This window comes from Leptidea sinapis, chromosome 37 (assembly GCF_905404315.1).
Source record: "Leptidea sinapis chromosome 37, ilLepSina1.1, whole genome shotgun sequence".
NCBI classification, from domain to species: domain Eukaryota; kingdom Metazoa; phylum Arthropoda; class Insecta; order Lepidoptera; family Pieridae; genus Leptidea; species Leptidea sinapis.
The window spans coordinates 1,780,622-1,798,131 of NC_066301.1; the positions used below are offsets into that span (position 1 = coordinate 1,780,622).

At 32.1% G+C, this 17,510-nt stretch overlaps 1 protein-coding gene across 1 annotated transcript; it reads left to right on the top strand.

Annotated features, from left to right (window-relative positions):
• The first annotated feature begins 1,842 nt into the window (after nucleotides 1–1,842).
• Nucleotides 1,843–17,510, top strand: LOC126975695 (retinaldehyde-binding protein 1-like). The gene is made up of 6 exons (XM_050823698.1): nucleotides 1,843–2,034; nucleotides 10,577–10,733; nucleotides 12,372–12,486; nucleotides 13,793–13,927; nucleotides 15,167–15,380; nucleotides 17,305–17,510. The coding sequence occupies exons 1-6, from the start codon at nucleotides 1,872–1,874 to the stop codon at nucleotides 17,457–17,459; spliced, it is 939 nt and encodes a 312-aa protein (XP_050679655.1). The 5' UTR covers nucleotides 1,843–1,871; the 3' UTR covers nucleotides 17,460–17,510.

The following is a 17,510-nucleotide window of genomic DNA, read 5'->3' on the forward strand; positions in this document are numbered from 1 at the left end:
TATATTATTATAAAACACAACACCTATCCTATATAATTGATCATGTTTATCAGATATTTACATGAACTCTAATCCCATCATTAATAGCACTTTTAATTACATTAAAATCAATTGCAATTTCCTACCCATGATAGTTCCGCGATGTTGTCTATTATTACAGAATCATTTTTATTTATTTATTACAGAACTTATTTCCTGAACAATAGGATAATAATTCTGACGTCTGGACGTATCTGGACATGTTTCCATTACTAAAGTTGTTACTAAAATTATAAAGTTATGGCCACAATTTTGTTTTTTGTATTAGGTTAGGTCAAAATGTGATAAAGGGAGAATTTATATAAATGTAAAATAATGTACTTAATCCTAAATTCTTATCAACCTATGCTCAAGAATTATTAGTATATTATGTCTGTCCATCAAATAAATCAAATCAAAACCACTTTGTTCATGTAGGTCTCAGAAATCACACTTATGAATGCCAAAAAATTACCAAATTTGAAGTGACAAGAAACTCATTGCCACTCCTTAAAATCAATTTCATTGTTTTACAAATCATTTCAATTACAATATAATATGTAAAGTGATGCAATAAAAAATACTCAAACGTTAGAACAATGCCTTACACGACTATGTCAAAAAAGTAAATGTATATTAATACAATACAAAGGTTATTGAGTACATACAGTAGCTGCAACATCCACACACACCGTAAATATATAAAGGTATTTTGCGAGGATTTTAATCTCAAAATAAATACCTATAGCAAATAGCCACTGTTGCGGACTTTCAAATCTGCTTAAATAATTACCGTCCATGTTGATTTTGTGTTTGAGACTGTAATTAAACAAATTTAATATGGTATATTGGGTATAAATGTGCATCCGGAATAGTAAAACATCGCAACATTGAAAATATCCGATTATGTTTACTTTAATGAAAAGTATTGTGAATAACAATTCAAAATTACCTCAGAGCAGAATTTGCTTCTGCTTTTAAAATTTAATTTCTATTACAACAATATTGTCTCCATCACCAGAGCTGCTTATTAATAACTTGAAGTATTTCCGTAATAGCTGATTCAATTTTGAAGGAACCTTCACTACCAAATAGCTCATATTATACTTAAATATGATTTGACTTAGGTAAGCTATCCTTTAGCCAGTCATGCCGAAATACATTATTAGTGGCGAGGGGTACATATGAATCCCAAAATTACTCTACCACTAAAAATGTAATTAATAATAAATAAACGTAACTGTAATTAAAATTGTGTTAAAAATTAACAAGATTTAATCATTAACTTACCTAAAATTGTACTACATTATTAGTGGCACGGGGTCCGTTGAACCCCGGAGACCTCCATGTAGATCGTTCGGAAGTCGTTCGTTCATCATCCCCACCATCTGGATGTGTGGCGTTCCTCCACAGCGCGATTTCCGAGGAACTTTCTACCACCTATATATAGTTATAGAACTAAGCTGTGACAATACGACATGGGTACCTTCAAACACACGTACACTTGTCTAAAAGGCATGCAACACTCCTGTAATCCCTCTGGTGCTGCAAGAGAATGTGGGCAACGGTGATCACTTAAAATCATGTGATCCGTACGCTAGTTTGTCCTTGTCTTCACGCTGTTCAACTTAAAATAAAATATGATCACAATATTTATTTTATGAAGGTTTGATATAACATCATGGTGGACACCGCGAAATTCTATCCCATATCACAATAGTTCCGTTATAGCCGCGAGCATGTAAAAACAGCTATATTATGATACAGTAATAAAACTTACAACACGAATAACGTGTAACTAACTCGAGATCAGTCTTCATTGGTTATTCACGATAAAGAGCCGGTTACAAGTCATGGATACGATACAAAAAACAATTGTTTTAGACTTTAATAATGATACATTACAATATTTGAGAAAACTGTACAATTTGGATACACCCAAGAGAATGACAGAAGCACTTGATAATCTTCAGAGTTGGATTGACAAACAGAGTCACTTTCTTAAAAAGGATTTTTGTGAGTTTACATTTTATATATCCTTTTGTAGCAACTATCTAGGTCTGGTATTTTAAATGTTACTAAGGATTTTATTGGATTTTAATAATTTATTTGTAAATATTGTGATGATAATTTATAAATTAACTTCTCTATTACGTTTAAATAGACAAAATAAATATGTATATTATTTTTATTACCAATTTTAGACTTAATAATTGTTTAATGGAAAATAAAAAATAAACAAACATAACCTGTATTTCTATATACGGTATTTTCAAAATAAACACTTGTATCACAGTGATCTTCAGATTAATTAATATATTTACATATTGTATTCTCGAGGCCTCACAGCAGGCTTTAGATACAAGTAGTTCCGTACGTGGAATATACAAATCTAAAATAATTTTAACCTACTTGTGGTAATTATAAATTTGTATTTTTAGTAATACTATATTTTTTGATAAGTTTTGTGTAGGATTTGCATCTAACTAATAATATAGTATGTGTTCATTATAATAACTTTTTATTGGATATATGAATATTACTACTATCGCTTAGCTCCAATGTTAGGGTTGGGCATGTCTAAGATCGATGAATCGAAGTTAGATAGCGTTAAGATGTGACAGCTAATGAATAATATATATTACTAGCTGACCCAGCAAACGTTGTATTGCCGATATTAAAATCGCAATACAAAAGTAACTGTTGCTCGAAGATTGGTGAAAATTTGAAGTTGTATGTATTTTTAATGTTGACTCATAATCAAACAAATTATAAAAAAAACATGTCAAAAAAAAATAAAAATTCGTATGGACCACCCTTAACATTTAGGGGGATGAAAAATAGATGTTGTCCGATTCTCAGACCTACCCAATATGCACTCAAAATGTCATGAGAATCGGTCAAGCCAAAGTTTAACACGAGAACGAGAAGAAAATAATTAATATAATAGAATAATTTGACTTCTAAGCTTGTCTTTATTAACTGTAGTTTTGTGTACAACAATAACATATTTTATATTAAACCATCTTGGAGTATATAAAATACGATTTATAAGTATGCCGTGGTGTTTATGCCTCATACAATTTTATACATACAGTTGTTTTCGATCAATAATTACTTTTTTACTTAATGGATACTAACATTATTTTTTTTATTATTAACCTAATGTTATTGAAAAAGTAAAGGAGACGTCATTTAATACTTGTTAAACATTCCTTAAGTTATTTGAAGTATATACTTCGTCGTAAAAAAAAATCAGCAACATGTGTATGTGTCAGCATAATATGTTAATCGATAACATAACGTAGTAACATCCCTATATAATATTTTGTAAGTCAAAGGCGTGAGTAATTATAGACTTTATTTGAGTTGTTGTAATGTTTTATTTAATATAACACTGACGTATGTGTGTGGACAGTAAAAAAAACTAATTAACTTCATAGTGTCATAAAACCAGATGTGTTACAAATTACATTGGTTAATTTTAGAGACTCAAAACAAGAATTGTCCAATCACACCATGTGATTGATAGTCTTAAAATAGCATGAGCCCTATTTAATAAGTTTAACAAGCTGATTTAAGATTAACCTGAAGACCAAAGATATGTATATATAGCCAAATGAACTATTCACCTAACCAACTATTTAGGTGGTAACATTATTTTTGTGAATATCAATGGAAGGACAGTAATTGTAATTTCTATTTGTGGCAAAGATACTTAAGTACCTTTAGGTTTGTAAGTACTTACATTAAATAACATAATTAAGTAACGGTCGGGATCTTAGCTTAGATCTAATACACATTATGTGGTAAGTGCAAGCTCACATTAAACGACCTTTCTTTAAATTCATTATAATATGAGAACCGGACAAAATTTGTAACCTTAATATCTGCTTTAATGTCCTTCACAACAACTCGTCAATAATTTTGATTTAAGTATTAATATCTCACGAAAGGACAACGTTAAGTAATTCATGTTTTCATTCCAAACGCAGAAGTAAATAGAATGATTTGAATTTGGAACGTTAAAATTCGTGTTATATTCAATCATTCTTTTGTTGATTCACAATCTTTGTGGTCAAATATATACCAGTATCATTGCCCTTGAACTATAAAAGGGCAATTTGATGCCCAATATTTTATCATAACTTAAGTAATTGGTAAAATAGTATCATTATAAAGATTTATTTTTAAATTTTGTGAGTTGAATTCAATAAGTTTTTAATATAATAAATTAATATAATAATTTAATTTTAAAGTTTAATAAAAACTGATTTACTTTATTATCAAATAGAAACACAAAAAATTTACCTTAGACACACAATCATCCAAAATTGTCTGAAGCAAAACTCTACCTAAGCGTCTATTGGGCAGAGTTTTATACAATAGAGTTTCGACATTACTGTCACGGAATAAGTTGTTAATTTGAAAAAAAAACACAATCTGCTATTGTTTGCGGATGACACTTCGCTCATATTCAAAGTGAAAATACGCCGACTTTTATACGAAGTAAGCAATGCTCTATCTGACATCGTGTACTGGTTTAGTGCTAATAACATATTGTTAAATAGTCATAAAACCAAATATATAAAATTTACCGCGCCAAATGTCAAAAATGTCTGAGTCCGTCAAATATTTTATTAAACGGAGAGGTGGCAAAACCAGTGGATATTGAAGTATTGGCGAATAGGCTTAGTTCTGCTGCATATACGGTAAAAAAATTAGACAGTTAACTGACATAGATACGGCGCGATTAGTATACTTTAATTATTTTCATAGTATTATATCCTATGGTATATTGTTATGGGGCAGTGCGGTCGATATTAATACCATATTTGTGCTGCAGAAGAGGGCTATTCATGAATTGAATGAATTCAAGAATCATTAAGAGAAAAATTAAATGCTTCACTAAACAGAATGCTTCTTCAATATGATTCCTGAAAATGTACAAAACAAATGTATTATGAAATCTAAAAGAATTGTTAAAAACATTTGTGTGGGAAAGGTATACAAGCGATTTTCTTATGACCACAGACTGGGAATGAAGCGAACACCCAGGCTCTTTAATTATAAATTTTTATTGTACAATATCACATTGTAATCCATATTCTTATATAAAAAAAAGGCCCGCTGAGTTTCTTGCGCCCGTTTTTCTCATGTCTGAGGCAGTCTTTTTTGAATGGGTGGTAGTTTTGACGTTCAGTAAGTGAATTTGTATCCTATTTTGAATAAAGATAATTGAATTTGAATTTGAATGAATGTTTAATGCTATCTGTATAAGTTATTGTGTTAATGTATAAGTAATATAGATATACGCCGCGCAGATATTTTTTGTACGTCTTTTAATCGGCGATTAGAAATTTAGTAGCTTAGTACGTCAATAACCTTAGATCACCGTTAACATATTATTATTATAATATTAATACGTCGCAACTTCGTGATACAGTGTCAAGAGTAATAATTTTATAATCAACGGACAAGTCAAGGGTACTAACACTTTAAATGAGATCAAGTGGCCATAGACTTATATAAAAGAACAAAATATAGACATCTACATATTATAGTCCGGTCAATATAGACCAAAACATGAGAGTGAAGTTACATAAAGTCCCAACAAGGTGAAAATCAGTGAAATTGTTCAAAACATAACTATAATTCGAATGTAATAATTCGAATGTCTAAATTGACCGGACTAATATATGTATCTATTGTTTATTCTTAAGAGTAGGCTCCCAAAAATATTTATAACGCTGACACCGGCCATCCGCTCCCGTGCCCCGCTGCGCGAGGGGAGCGCCCGTCGCCCGCGTCGTTTCTAAGACAAATAATAATTCATAATATTATCACTCGACGAGCGGTAACTAGGTACTCACTCTATGATTTGATACAGCTGTTGGCGTGCGGGTTCGATACCCGCTGGAAACATTAAAACATATTTTCCATGTCTCGATGTATTTATAATTATATTATGTGTTTGATTTAAATGGACATGAGTCTTTCTTAAATAAATTTGACCAGGCCTCCAGCCACAGTACTCGAAGCTAAAACAAAAACTTGCCCGGCAATGCATTTTTATAGGCGGTGGTGACTAGTAATCTATTACTCTAAGGTGAACAATATATATATTTATATTTTATTATGTATATGCGCAACTTGAACAGTCCAAGAGACTAGAGCTTAGTGAATAAAGTAAGTAAATGAAGATAATATGGAGACTTAATTTTACTTATTCTTTATTCAAAATAATTTAAATTAATAATAAATAATTAATGATCCACGAGCACTGCAAAGCTATCATTACGAATTTATCTTTAAATATATTTGTTTATTTGTATGTATTGAAATAATTATAATTTTAATTCCACAGTTTCTGCAAGAATACTGAACCAATTTAAGCCCGTCCTTCACCATTGTAATGATATATAATATTATTCAGGAGTAATATACCTAAGCTATTCCATATTGGAAATATTACAATAGGTGTTAGAGTGAAATTGCCGTTTTATTGCAACTAGGTACTTCGAATTTACATAGAACCTGCTCGGTTTGAGATTCTTTAGTGAAACTTTTTTCACATGGCACCTATGTAATTCTTCTTTATAAAAAATGTGGAACATTCGATTATCGACTTGCAATTGTTTTTTTTTATTCATGTTAGACAAAAAATGGATACTACAAAATTTTCGAGTTATTTTTGAATGCGAGTTACGACTCGGAATTAACGCGGCGGAAGGCTAACGAACGCCCCGTGCGATTTTGGATTAAACGTTTTCGTGATAAAAACTTTGATTTGAAAAACGAACCACGTGAAAGCCCACACAGGTAACAATGAAATGAAAGATATGGTGAAAGCCGATCCAAGCCAAACTACCCAGGAATTAGCGGCATATCATGGAATGTTATCCTTATCAAAAATACGAAGTGAAGGAATATTGGATCGAATTGTGACATGAAAAGTGGATTCTTTACGATAAACGTGAGTGAAACATGCAAAGACTGACCCCAGGTCAAACGCCATAACAGTCCTAAAGCACAGCTTACCACTAAAAATTTCTGCAATTAGAAACCATTCGTTACCCTCCATATTCGCCAGACCTTGCTCCAACGGAATACCATTTTTTTCGTGATTAGGACAGTATTCAAAATATTAATAACCGTATTTTCTATGTACTAGTATATTTTTCACTTTTATGGATGATGTAGTTCTCAAGCAAATTACCAAATTCTTAAAACAGCCTTCTGTGGCCGGTAAAATGACGGATGATTAAAATTTAAGTCTCAAAATGTAGCAAATAATCACAGGGTTGAAGTAAATAAACATAATGTTAATTGATTAACTATAAAATTAACATTTTTCCAAATATCACACACGATACGTTTGTAAGTTCAAGAGTAGACTAAGTTTTGTTTTTTGAGAGTAATTAGTAATTGATTAGATTAATTAATATTGCTCGTTTCATATAATTAAATTAATCAGTATTACTATGCTTGCTCCATCTCTGCATGTTTATAGTCAATGTTGATAATTAGTACTCTTTTATTTTTATTCTAAATTGAATCCTATTTGCTTTGGCAAGAAAGTTCGATTTCCACTGAACGCGATGATCTTTTTCGGAGATTTATATGACAAAATTTATTTGGTGTTTTGAAATATGTAGTCTACAGTCCGTTCACAGTTCATTTCGCCTCTGACATTTACATTTTAACTTCCCGTAAGGTCAGAATTACTATCATGTTAGTTCTTGAAGGTCAGATAAAGTAATTTCTTAATTCGATGATTATTTCATAGTAATTTTTTTATTAATGAAAATAATGTTCCAGACGAGCAGGTCGTTCAGCTAATGGTATTTGATACGCCCTATCCATTACAATGCAGTGCCGCTTAAGATTTTTGTAAAACCCAAAAATTCTGAGTTGCACTACAATTACGCTCGTCACTTTGAGACAAGATGTTAAGCTATGTTAAGCCTCATTTGCCCAATAATTTCACAATATACGGTGCCTTTCAGACCAAAACACAATAATGCTTAAACATAATGCCAAAAGTATTCAAAGCAGAACAATTGTGCTATTCAATCATTATGTTCGTAAAAGAATTTTTTTATAAAAAAGCACCTCCAATTCAAAATGTTCGTTAACATGTAGCTGCCACGTATGTCAAATAGGTTTAGCCACAAATGATTTATCCCTGAATAAGGTAGTCTGCAGGGTCAAAATCTGCTCCTTTTTATATTTATTTATCACACACACATAGCAACTATCATTACAGGTATTACCTAATGCGACAGTTACAAACAAACACAGCAAACAACAAACAAATCAATCTAAGACTTAACATACAATCAAACATTACATTACAAATAATAAATCACACAAGAAAATACAAAAAACTTGAACATATTATAATTATATTGAACTATTTACTATAACCTAAAAAAAAACAATAAATAATGTCCACTTTGTTGTGGAGTTCATTTATATGGCGAAGGGCTCTGGTTAAAGACGATTTTGCCAACACATTTGTTCTCGCCATCGGAATGGATAGTAGTGGCGGACGGAGGCGCCTCCACACGTACCGGTCCGGCACACGGAGACTCAAGCAGCACAGAACTCCCGGGTTGTGCTCCTTCCTGCGCAACAACTTCACCTCATACGCTGCGAGAAAAAAATCCCTACGGACGATCAACTCAATATACCCAACCATACCCAGCACGAACAGTGTCGGATGCATAAGTGGGTAAAATGGGTATACTCCATACAAGTTGAAGTATAGGTGCCTAACGAATTTGTTTTGGACATGCTCTAACATCAACCTGTACTTCTAAAGGGCTCATATCGCCGAGCTGTAGTCAAAACGGGTCCTTACCAGCGCATTATAAAGTACCTTGACGGTTGTAATATTAGTGAACTCTTTAGTGTCTCAAAACAAAAAAATAAATTCCTATAGGCCTTTATGCAGGTCTTAATTATATGCTCTCTAAACATCAAGTTCGATGTAAATAAAACACCCAGATCCTGTATCTGCTTCACGCGCTGCACTGTATCCGTGCCTATCTTGTAGTTGTACAATAAAGGTTTACTGGCTCGGGTAAAACTTAAGACACAACACTTAGCAGGATTTAAGTTCAATTTGTTCTCTCCAGTCTATAAGTTTTGAGATGTCGTCTTGTAGGTGGTCGCAATTCGATTTTTCTCTTATTTGGAGCATTAACTTCACGTCATCTGCAAAAAGGAGACCTTTGCTGTGCCTTAGGACCTCGGGCAGATCGTTTATCGTTATGATAAATTCCAAGAGGTCCAAGGTTACTGCCTTGATTTACTCCAGATCTCGTAAAGTAGGGCTCCGATTCGTATCCATTAAAGTCTACTGCTGTCTGTCTCTCATGTAAGAAGCCCAGAACTGTAATGAAAGAACTTTGTTTTCAATTTTATTCTTTTAATATTAATAATTCAGCTATATTCTAAAAAGCTGTCAGTACAATCACTTAAGAGTTTGATTACAGTAACTAAGGATGAAATGCCGCGATAATTTTTTTTTTTATTTGAAATTCATAATTGTTAGGAATAGTAAGGAAAGTGGTTGTGAATTTAGAAAACCCTTAAATTAAATAGACCAATTACAATAAATTTAGGGAATGGGGCATATGAGGACACATTATAGAAACTAGATCGACAAAATATAGCATTACAATTTTATTTTTTATACACAACATTACACATAGTTTGCAGCAAGTAATGTTTAAAAAACAACAAGACTGAGATAAGATCATAATATTTTCAACTTCTGCAAAAATACTTAGTATAATTAATGCAAATTTCTAATGAAATTCATGTTTAGCTACATCCAAACAATTTTAATTCACGGACACGGCTTTTTATGTTTCCTTATTACTGGTTTACAATCTGGTTAACTAATCATTGTCTTACGTACATACTTAAATTATCTCTGTAATATATTTTTTTTTTATATATAATGACGAAATATATTTTCTATGTAATTAAATTTTCATAGAATGCTGTTACGAACTCAATCTTCTTGTCTTACTTGTGAGATATAGTATTATGTTTTTATACGATGGCCAAGTTAGTATATTTATTTAAAACATAAAATATTTTTAATTTTGATATGGGCACTATCAGATGTTTTTAGATTAGCTAATTACGTAATAACTTAAGACAGAAGGACCCTTAAGTACAGAAGTACCCACAGAACAGAAAAAAACTAGGATCTCACAAATTTTTACGGTAGATGTACTGAGTTTCGAGACTTGGCTTTTTTACAAGTTATGTTTTGATGGCATCTCATTTCTTTTTGTACATAATTGAACTTTTTTTTCTTTTCCGCGACCTTCTACTTCATAAATACCAACAACAGGATTTTTCTTAAAGCTCGCTATGTTATAAGCATTTATTATTTTTGTAGATAGTCAAAGCAGGCGCCCGAGAAAATATTAAGAAACATGACTGTATAGAAAATTTTTTGTCAATTGAAAAGAATTTTGTTGTTTTGATATAATGAGTTTTCATCTTTTAAATACTTATTTATATTATGTTTCAGCTCGAGAATACTTAGAAAGACTAATAATAACAAGTAAAGGATCTATAGAAAGGGCAAAGAAAAAGTTGGATAAGATGTGTACCTTAAGATCAATATTGCCACAATATTTTGGGGTTTTCAATCCAAAAGAAGATCTGCAATATTTTTCTGAATCAATGTAAGTTTATATCACTTTTTATTATTTTATAAAATAGTTCTTTATTGATATGTTATTTAAATGGTTTTGAAATATAAATTTTACGTGCCTTTTAAAGATGGTGCCAAGTCAACAAAAAAAAAAGGTTTGTATTTACTCTTTGCCGATCAGTTTGACTCTATGGCATAGATTTTTAGGGCATCTCTGGCTATTGTATTGACTTCCGTATCATATACCTTGTGTGCGGATAATGAATTCGTATAGCCAGTTTTCGAATAGCACTTCTGATAAAAAATAAAGGTATTAACTTCACTTCACTTGAATTGAATTGCTTCACACCCTAGAGCAGATGGCATTCAAAGTGCATCTCCATCCTAATAAATCGCAAGCAAGTGTCTTGATTTCAGTCGAGGTCATTCTGATTACTTTCGTTTCGTTCGATGACAGTCAGCTGTCAGGTTTTAATTCAATCACCTTTACGATGGAGGTTGCAGTGTGTGCCCTTCCCAGCTCAATTTGCGGCATTTAATCCGTTCATTGACTTCATAACAGCATTCCCAAAGATGAGCGGTAGAAACTTTGACGAGCCAACTAGTACCGAGAATATAAATTTATTTTTATTATTATTAGGAATGCCTTATTAGGGTTGCGTATCTTAAAAGTAAAAAAAGCGGATCCCTTATCACTTATCCCGGATCACTTTGTTGTCCGCCCATCCATCTGTCTTTCTGTCTGTCAAGACCCTTTATCTCGGGAATGCGTGGAGGTCAAAAGATCAAATTTCTACATAAACGTAATAAAAATATGGCCGTTAATGCCACAACAACGACGTATATTTCGACACTCTTAAGAGAATCCAAATTTACAGAGTAATTTTTTGACCATGGACCTAGAATTTTACCCTGTTCTTTCCCCGGGGCGTAATAAGAATAGAGGAGTCCCAGGCCCATGGGTGCTGTAAGAGGCGACTAAGGACTTTTTAGAAGTGGGAGAGTCACGCTGCCGTCGTATGATGTCAGCATCGGGCCAGACTCGTCCGGGTTAATTACCACACTCGCACAGAATACCGGCGTGAAGTAGCGACCTAGTGCCGCTATGTGTCGCATAGGTTAGTGTCGAGGACCGGAGGCCATTCCATACATTCATAATTAATTCATAAAAAATAGGGTTATAAAGCAAGGAACCGCGGTCCCTACATTACATGAAATGCTTCATTGGCACAAGCTTAAACAGATTTATAATAATTTTTTGTGATGTAAAGATGCTGTTTAAGACTTATGACGAAGAATGAAAAAAAGCCTTTTCACTTTTTGACACCCACCTACAAATTCTTACGGAACTATCTGTGGCTCAGTTCGACTCGCACTTGTCCGATGTTGTATAGTATATGCATACATATTATGCTACAATTCACAAGTCCATACGAGTGTAATTAAATATCTATTAAAGTATTTCATCTTTATCACTTTGATTTGGCATGAGCTTCCAAATGTCGAAAAAAACATTTGCGGTTTTGCCTTGTTTAAAATAAATATTTCCAATCAGGTTAGATTGAATGAAGAATTTTTTATTCAAAGAAGCAGTCTTTTGATTTTTTTATAGTGAAAAAAATTAAGACTATGATAATGAATGAAAGTGAGATATGGTTTTGTTTTTCAGAATGAACGTTTTACTACCAAAACTGACGGATGACCACTATCGTATTTATATATTTAAACCAGTTGTGAAGAGCTTCAAAATGCCATTTCTTGATTTCTACAAACTCTTTGCAATGGTGAGCTGATATCGTCTTTTGTATCATAAAAATAGACTTGTAAGCAATTGAGTAAATTTTACAAATAAACTTTATTTATTTACATTAAAGTTTACAAAAGAAAATACTTAAAGCTAGCATTAGAAAACCACACGGGTTTGTAATATATGCTAACAAAGAGTTAAATCTAGGTACATTAACTACAGAACATTAGTGCCAGTTAGATAAATTGTGTAAATATATTTATTTTAAGTGACTTAAAAAGTATGACTTCAGTTTTTTCTTAATATTACAAGGATTTATACAGTTCCGTACATCAGTGGGTAATTCATTAATTAGGCGAGGAACTAAGTAAGCATTCGTTCGTTCGCCATATCTATTGAGCGCGCTCGGAGCGCATAAACAAACTAGATGCTGTAGGAAAAGACACAACTAAGGTTATGAAAAAATAAAGAATAAAGATATCAATATTTATGACAATGCAATGCCACCTGAAACACAACATGTAAAAAAACGAAGTCTGGCAACTTAGTTCTTTTACCGTTGAAAGTTGTGAGATCCATATAATAATAAGTTGGCGATGTTTTTGCTCGACTTGGCGGGGTGACAGATATCTAGAGAATCACCATGATGATAATCTTGAAAACGTGAGCTGATATTGGCGAACGTCATTCATTGATGTGTGGTGGTTTCAAAATCAAGGGAGAGGGCGTGTTAGTTTTGTTGTTTTCCTGATCAACTTTTTTATGATCGACTGGTCTGTGTCTGCTTCTTAATCAGTGAGGGCACCCCGTGAGCAATTCAAGTAATTTCAATAAACCTGAGGCGTCTCAGTCAGTCAGTTCAATGTGTAGAAAATTTTTTTTTTTTTAATGAAAATAAGGGACTATACGAGCAGGACGTTCAGCTAATGGTAACTGATACGCCTTGCCCAATACAATGCAGCGCCACTCAAGATTATTGTAAAACACAAAAATTCTGAGCGGCAATATAACTGCGCTCGTCAGCTTGAGACATAAGATGTGAAGTCTCATTTGCCCAGTAATTTCACTAGCTACGGCGCCCTTCAGATCGAAACACAGTAATGCTTACACATTACTGCTTCACGGCAGAATATATACTGAAATAGGACATACTCTATCCCTTCTACAAAAAGTTGGCAGCCAGTAAGGATTATTAACCAATATGGCTATGAAGTGATCTAATTTACTTTTTAAAATTACTTTACATAAATATTTCCGAAAATTTCTGTGATTACCTGTATAATACGATTTTATTTTTCTTACTTAATTATTTCTTGTCCGATTAAGTTGTGGATTTCTTTTAGATGTGTGAGTATATTCTGGCGACTGACTACGCTAACGGCTTTATAGCAATTCTAGATTACACGGATATAAATCTTATGGAGGTCATCAAAAATCTTAACTTAGTGGAACTTCAACACATACTAAAAATTGTCACAGTAAGTATGCAGTCCAATCCTCTGTATGTTTCTTTAGACTTCACGTCAGCTAATGAACACGAGTTTATTGTTTTAACAAAATAGTGAATGAAGGTAAGCAACACAAATTAAAACAAATCACTTTTGAAGGATTTCCGTGTTGCTTGTCAATTCAGAATACTTACAAGTTACAATTAAAAAAATAACTAAAAAAATATGACGATGAAAGTGAACAACATTGAAAATTTCCTTTATGTTTGTATATAGTAGTCATATTGATTGAAGTCAAAGATGGCCGCTGATATTATTATTGCGACAGTATGGAAGTTTTGAAAAAAAATATCCTTACAGAAGAGATCTTACGAATATCTCGTGACTCCTGCAACTTTTTGTAATTTTTAATTAAAAGGCTTAATTGGTACTCCACGAGGTCAGTACGGGCGCACCACTGCAAAATAAAAATAGCACACAACATATTTTTTCTATAGTATTATTATATATTAAAGAAAATATAGTCTCATGTGGCCTCTTTAAAGAATACGAGAAAGTTGACCAGAAATGTTAGTTATAATATTTTTTTTTAATTTACTAACGGTTGAGTTCGTTTTATATTATTGATGTCACTATTTTCTTTGAAAGCACTTTTTGGGATTTATGTTACGTAATATTATGTGGTTCAAAAATTACACAATTTTAGTTAAGGATGCTTGTTTTGTGGATTTTTGGAGCTTAATCTCTGAAATGACTGACTAGTAGAAATCTGCATTATTAATGAGTGCTACATCTTATGCTACAGTAATAATATATTTTTTAAAGTTATACGTTTTCGTTGAGATAAATTACTGCGAGCGATCTACAACTGAAAATTAAAAACATATCGTGAAACTGAGATTTATTTTCATGCAAGATTTATTGGGAAATTATTACCAATGGGAAACACTCTGAGAGACACCCTGGTTTCATATTAATTGATTCTAATATACATCGCAGCTCAGTGAGATTTTCGTTGTGATGCTATTATTTGTACCTATCTGAATCACCCAAACTGTGGAAAATTTCAAAGTTGGTTAATAAGACATTAATGAATGCAATGCCAAATTCAGGACTCAACTTTTCCTTTCAAAGTTTACATATAAAATGCATTTTTGTAGCAGAAAAAAGAAATCTATTAGGGATAAATGTAATACCGTACGAATAAACATATTATTTTAATTATGAAAAACTTAATTCTTTGATATAATTTGTACAATTTATTTTCAGGAGGGATACGGTCTAAGAATTAAATCACTCAATATAATATCGACATCGAAAGCAGTCGACACGTTAATGTCTTTACTCAAACAGGTTCTAAGTGAGAAGCTTATTGGCCGTGTACATGTATTCAAAGATTATTCTGGTCTGTATGGTGAAGTTCCACAGCAAATCTTACCATCTGACTGTGGAGGTGAGGAGATTTCCATAAAAGAACTTAATGGTGAGTTTTTTTGGTTTTTGATTAAATTCAAACTGTTTAAATGCTTAATAAAAAGAATGAGTTTCACCAATATAAGTTTTGCCGTAAAAATAAGTACATGAATAATACTATGAGGAGAAGAATAAGAATATTAGGAGAGAGAAAAAACTCTAGTTGCAACTAGCCAATAAAAACTGTTAAAATTTAAAAACCTTATTTATTTTAACTATATAAAAGCTTCAATCGGCTCCCGCGATTTCATTATAATTTTTTTTCGAAGTTAATATTAAATCACAATAATGGAATGGGGAACAGAAAATGTAATTTAAGTGATGACGTCATTGTCATTTTCAAGCCACTTCAAAAGCTAGATATGCTCGGATATCATTTTATCAATAGATATGCCACCACATCATCTGTCGAAGACTATAAAAGGTCGGTACGTTACACATGTTATTGGATCTAAAAGGCATTTAAAACAGTCAAACCTAGATGAAATCCTTTAACGAATCAAACAATTTACCGCAAGAAATGAAAAAAAAAATCTCAATTTCCTACTATACAATTAATGGGGTTGAGCAGGCTATCAACTGTAAAGTAGATCCTGTAGATGAAATCATAACCTGAGAGACATAAAAGATTATACGTCACACACGTATCTGAACTGTTGTGTCAGTGAAAGAGCACTCAGACAGAAGCCGAGAGGTCGTGGGTTCGAATCCCGCATCGTTCATAAATTTTGGTTACAAATTCAATTCAATTAGTCCCAGAAGTAAGAGATATCACTTTAAAAATAATAAATTGTTTAGAAATGAAGATTCCCACCAAGACTCTATAGCGTTACATCAAAGAAGATCTGAAAGCTTGGTGGTTATATTTTTATAAAGGACATCCCCTAAATCAATGACTACAGTTAAATAGAGGCGCCTGATCAAAATGAAAGTAATGGAAAAAAATAGAATTCAAAAGCACTAGAGCAGCTCAACTGGCAAAATATAAACCGTTTGCTCGATCAGGTAGATCCGACGACTAGGCTCTTACGACAAAACAACAATAATTTCAAACAAGCGACCTATATATTATTATTATTATATATAGATGTTTTTGGAGATACAGTAGCACAATTTAAGAGAAACCTGATTAGTACAATTCAAAACAAAAAAGTATTGACAAAATATATTGTATATTGTATTTAAGTGATTATATTGAATTGGCTGTATTGTAGCTTGTAATATTTGTGAAATAACTTATCTTTTTATATTGTTTTGACATGTTAGCGTATTTCCTATACGCTAACATTCAATTTACTTTTATATAATTATGAATTAAATTGCTCTTTTGTTTTTACTTAGTAATTTACTTTTATTTTTGACTTACTCATGAAAAGCATTAAGTATTTTTCTTGTATCGCCTCACATAATATATTGTAAATGAAAAGATTTGTAAAACGAATGTATATTTTATGTACACATTATTGTATATTAAGGTATATTATATATATAAACATTTATAATGTTGATTTAAAGAGTGGCAATGAGTTTTTTGCCACTTCTTCTCATTAAAGCTCAACCTATTCCGGACCTCTAGAAAAAGCAATACTTATGGCCAGACTATTTTCATGCACATTTCTAAAGAAAATAGAACAAAAGTGTAGGTGTTAGAATGGCTACGAGAAATAGAGTACAGGGTATAGAAATGACAAGTAAAGCGAATATGAAAATGTAATAACCTTTATATTCAAGTAAACTACCGTCACCTTTATAAATATATTTATTAATTCATGAAGCTAGACGCGAGCAATATTAATATTAAGATTGTAAGTGATTCTCCTTGCCCATTGTATTACGATGCCGCTAAAGATTGTTTACAATCTATAGTGATCACCCCATAGCTACATGTATTACTAAATAATAGTCATACTAACCTTTATTTCTATAATTTTCAGATAATCTTATGGAAGAGCTATGTTCCGACAAATTTCAAAAGCATTTAACGGAAATGATGAACGCGAAAACAGAGGAGTCATACAGACAGACAGATCAATTTAACACAGAGTTTTTGGGGACCGCAGGCTCATTTAGAACAATAAGTGTAGATTAACTTTGAATGGTTTATTGAATATTCGATATAATATATCAATTTTTATACCGA

Excerpts from the sequence above, each read along its gene's own strand:
- LOC126975695 (XM_050823698.1), top strand. The coding sequence starts at position 1,872 with ATGGATACGATACAAAAAACAATTGTTTTAGACTTTAATAATGATACA. Across the intron at positions 10,734-12,371 it reads CAATATTTTTCTGAATCAAT|AATGAACGTTTTACTACCAA; the intron begins GTAAGTTTATAT and ends TTTGTTTTTCAG. Across the intron at positions 15,381-17,304 it reads TTCCATAAAAGAACTTAATG|ATAATCTTATGGAAGAGCTA; the intron begins GTGAGTTTTTTT and ends TATAATTTTCAG.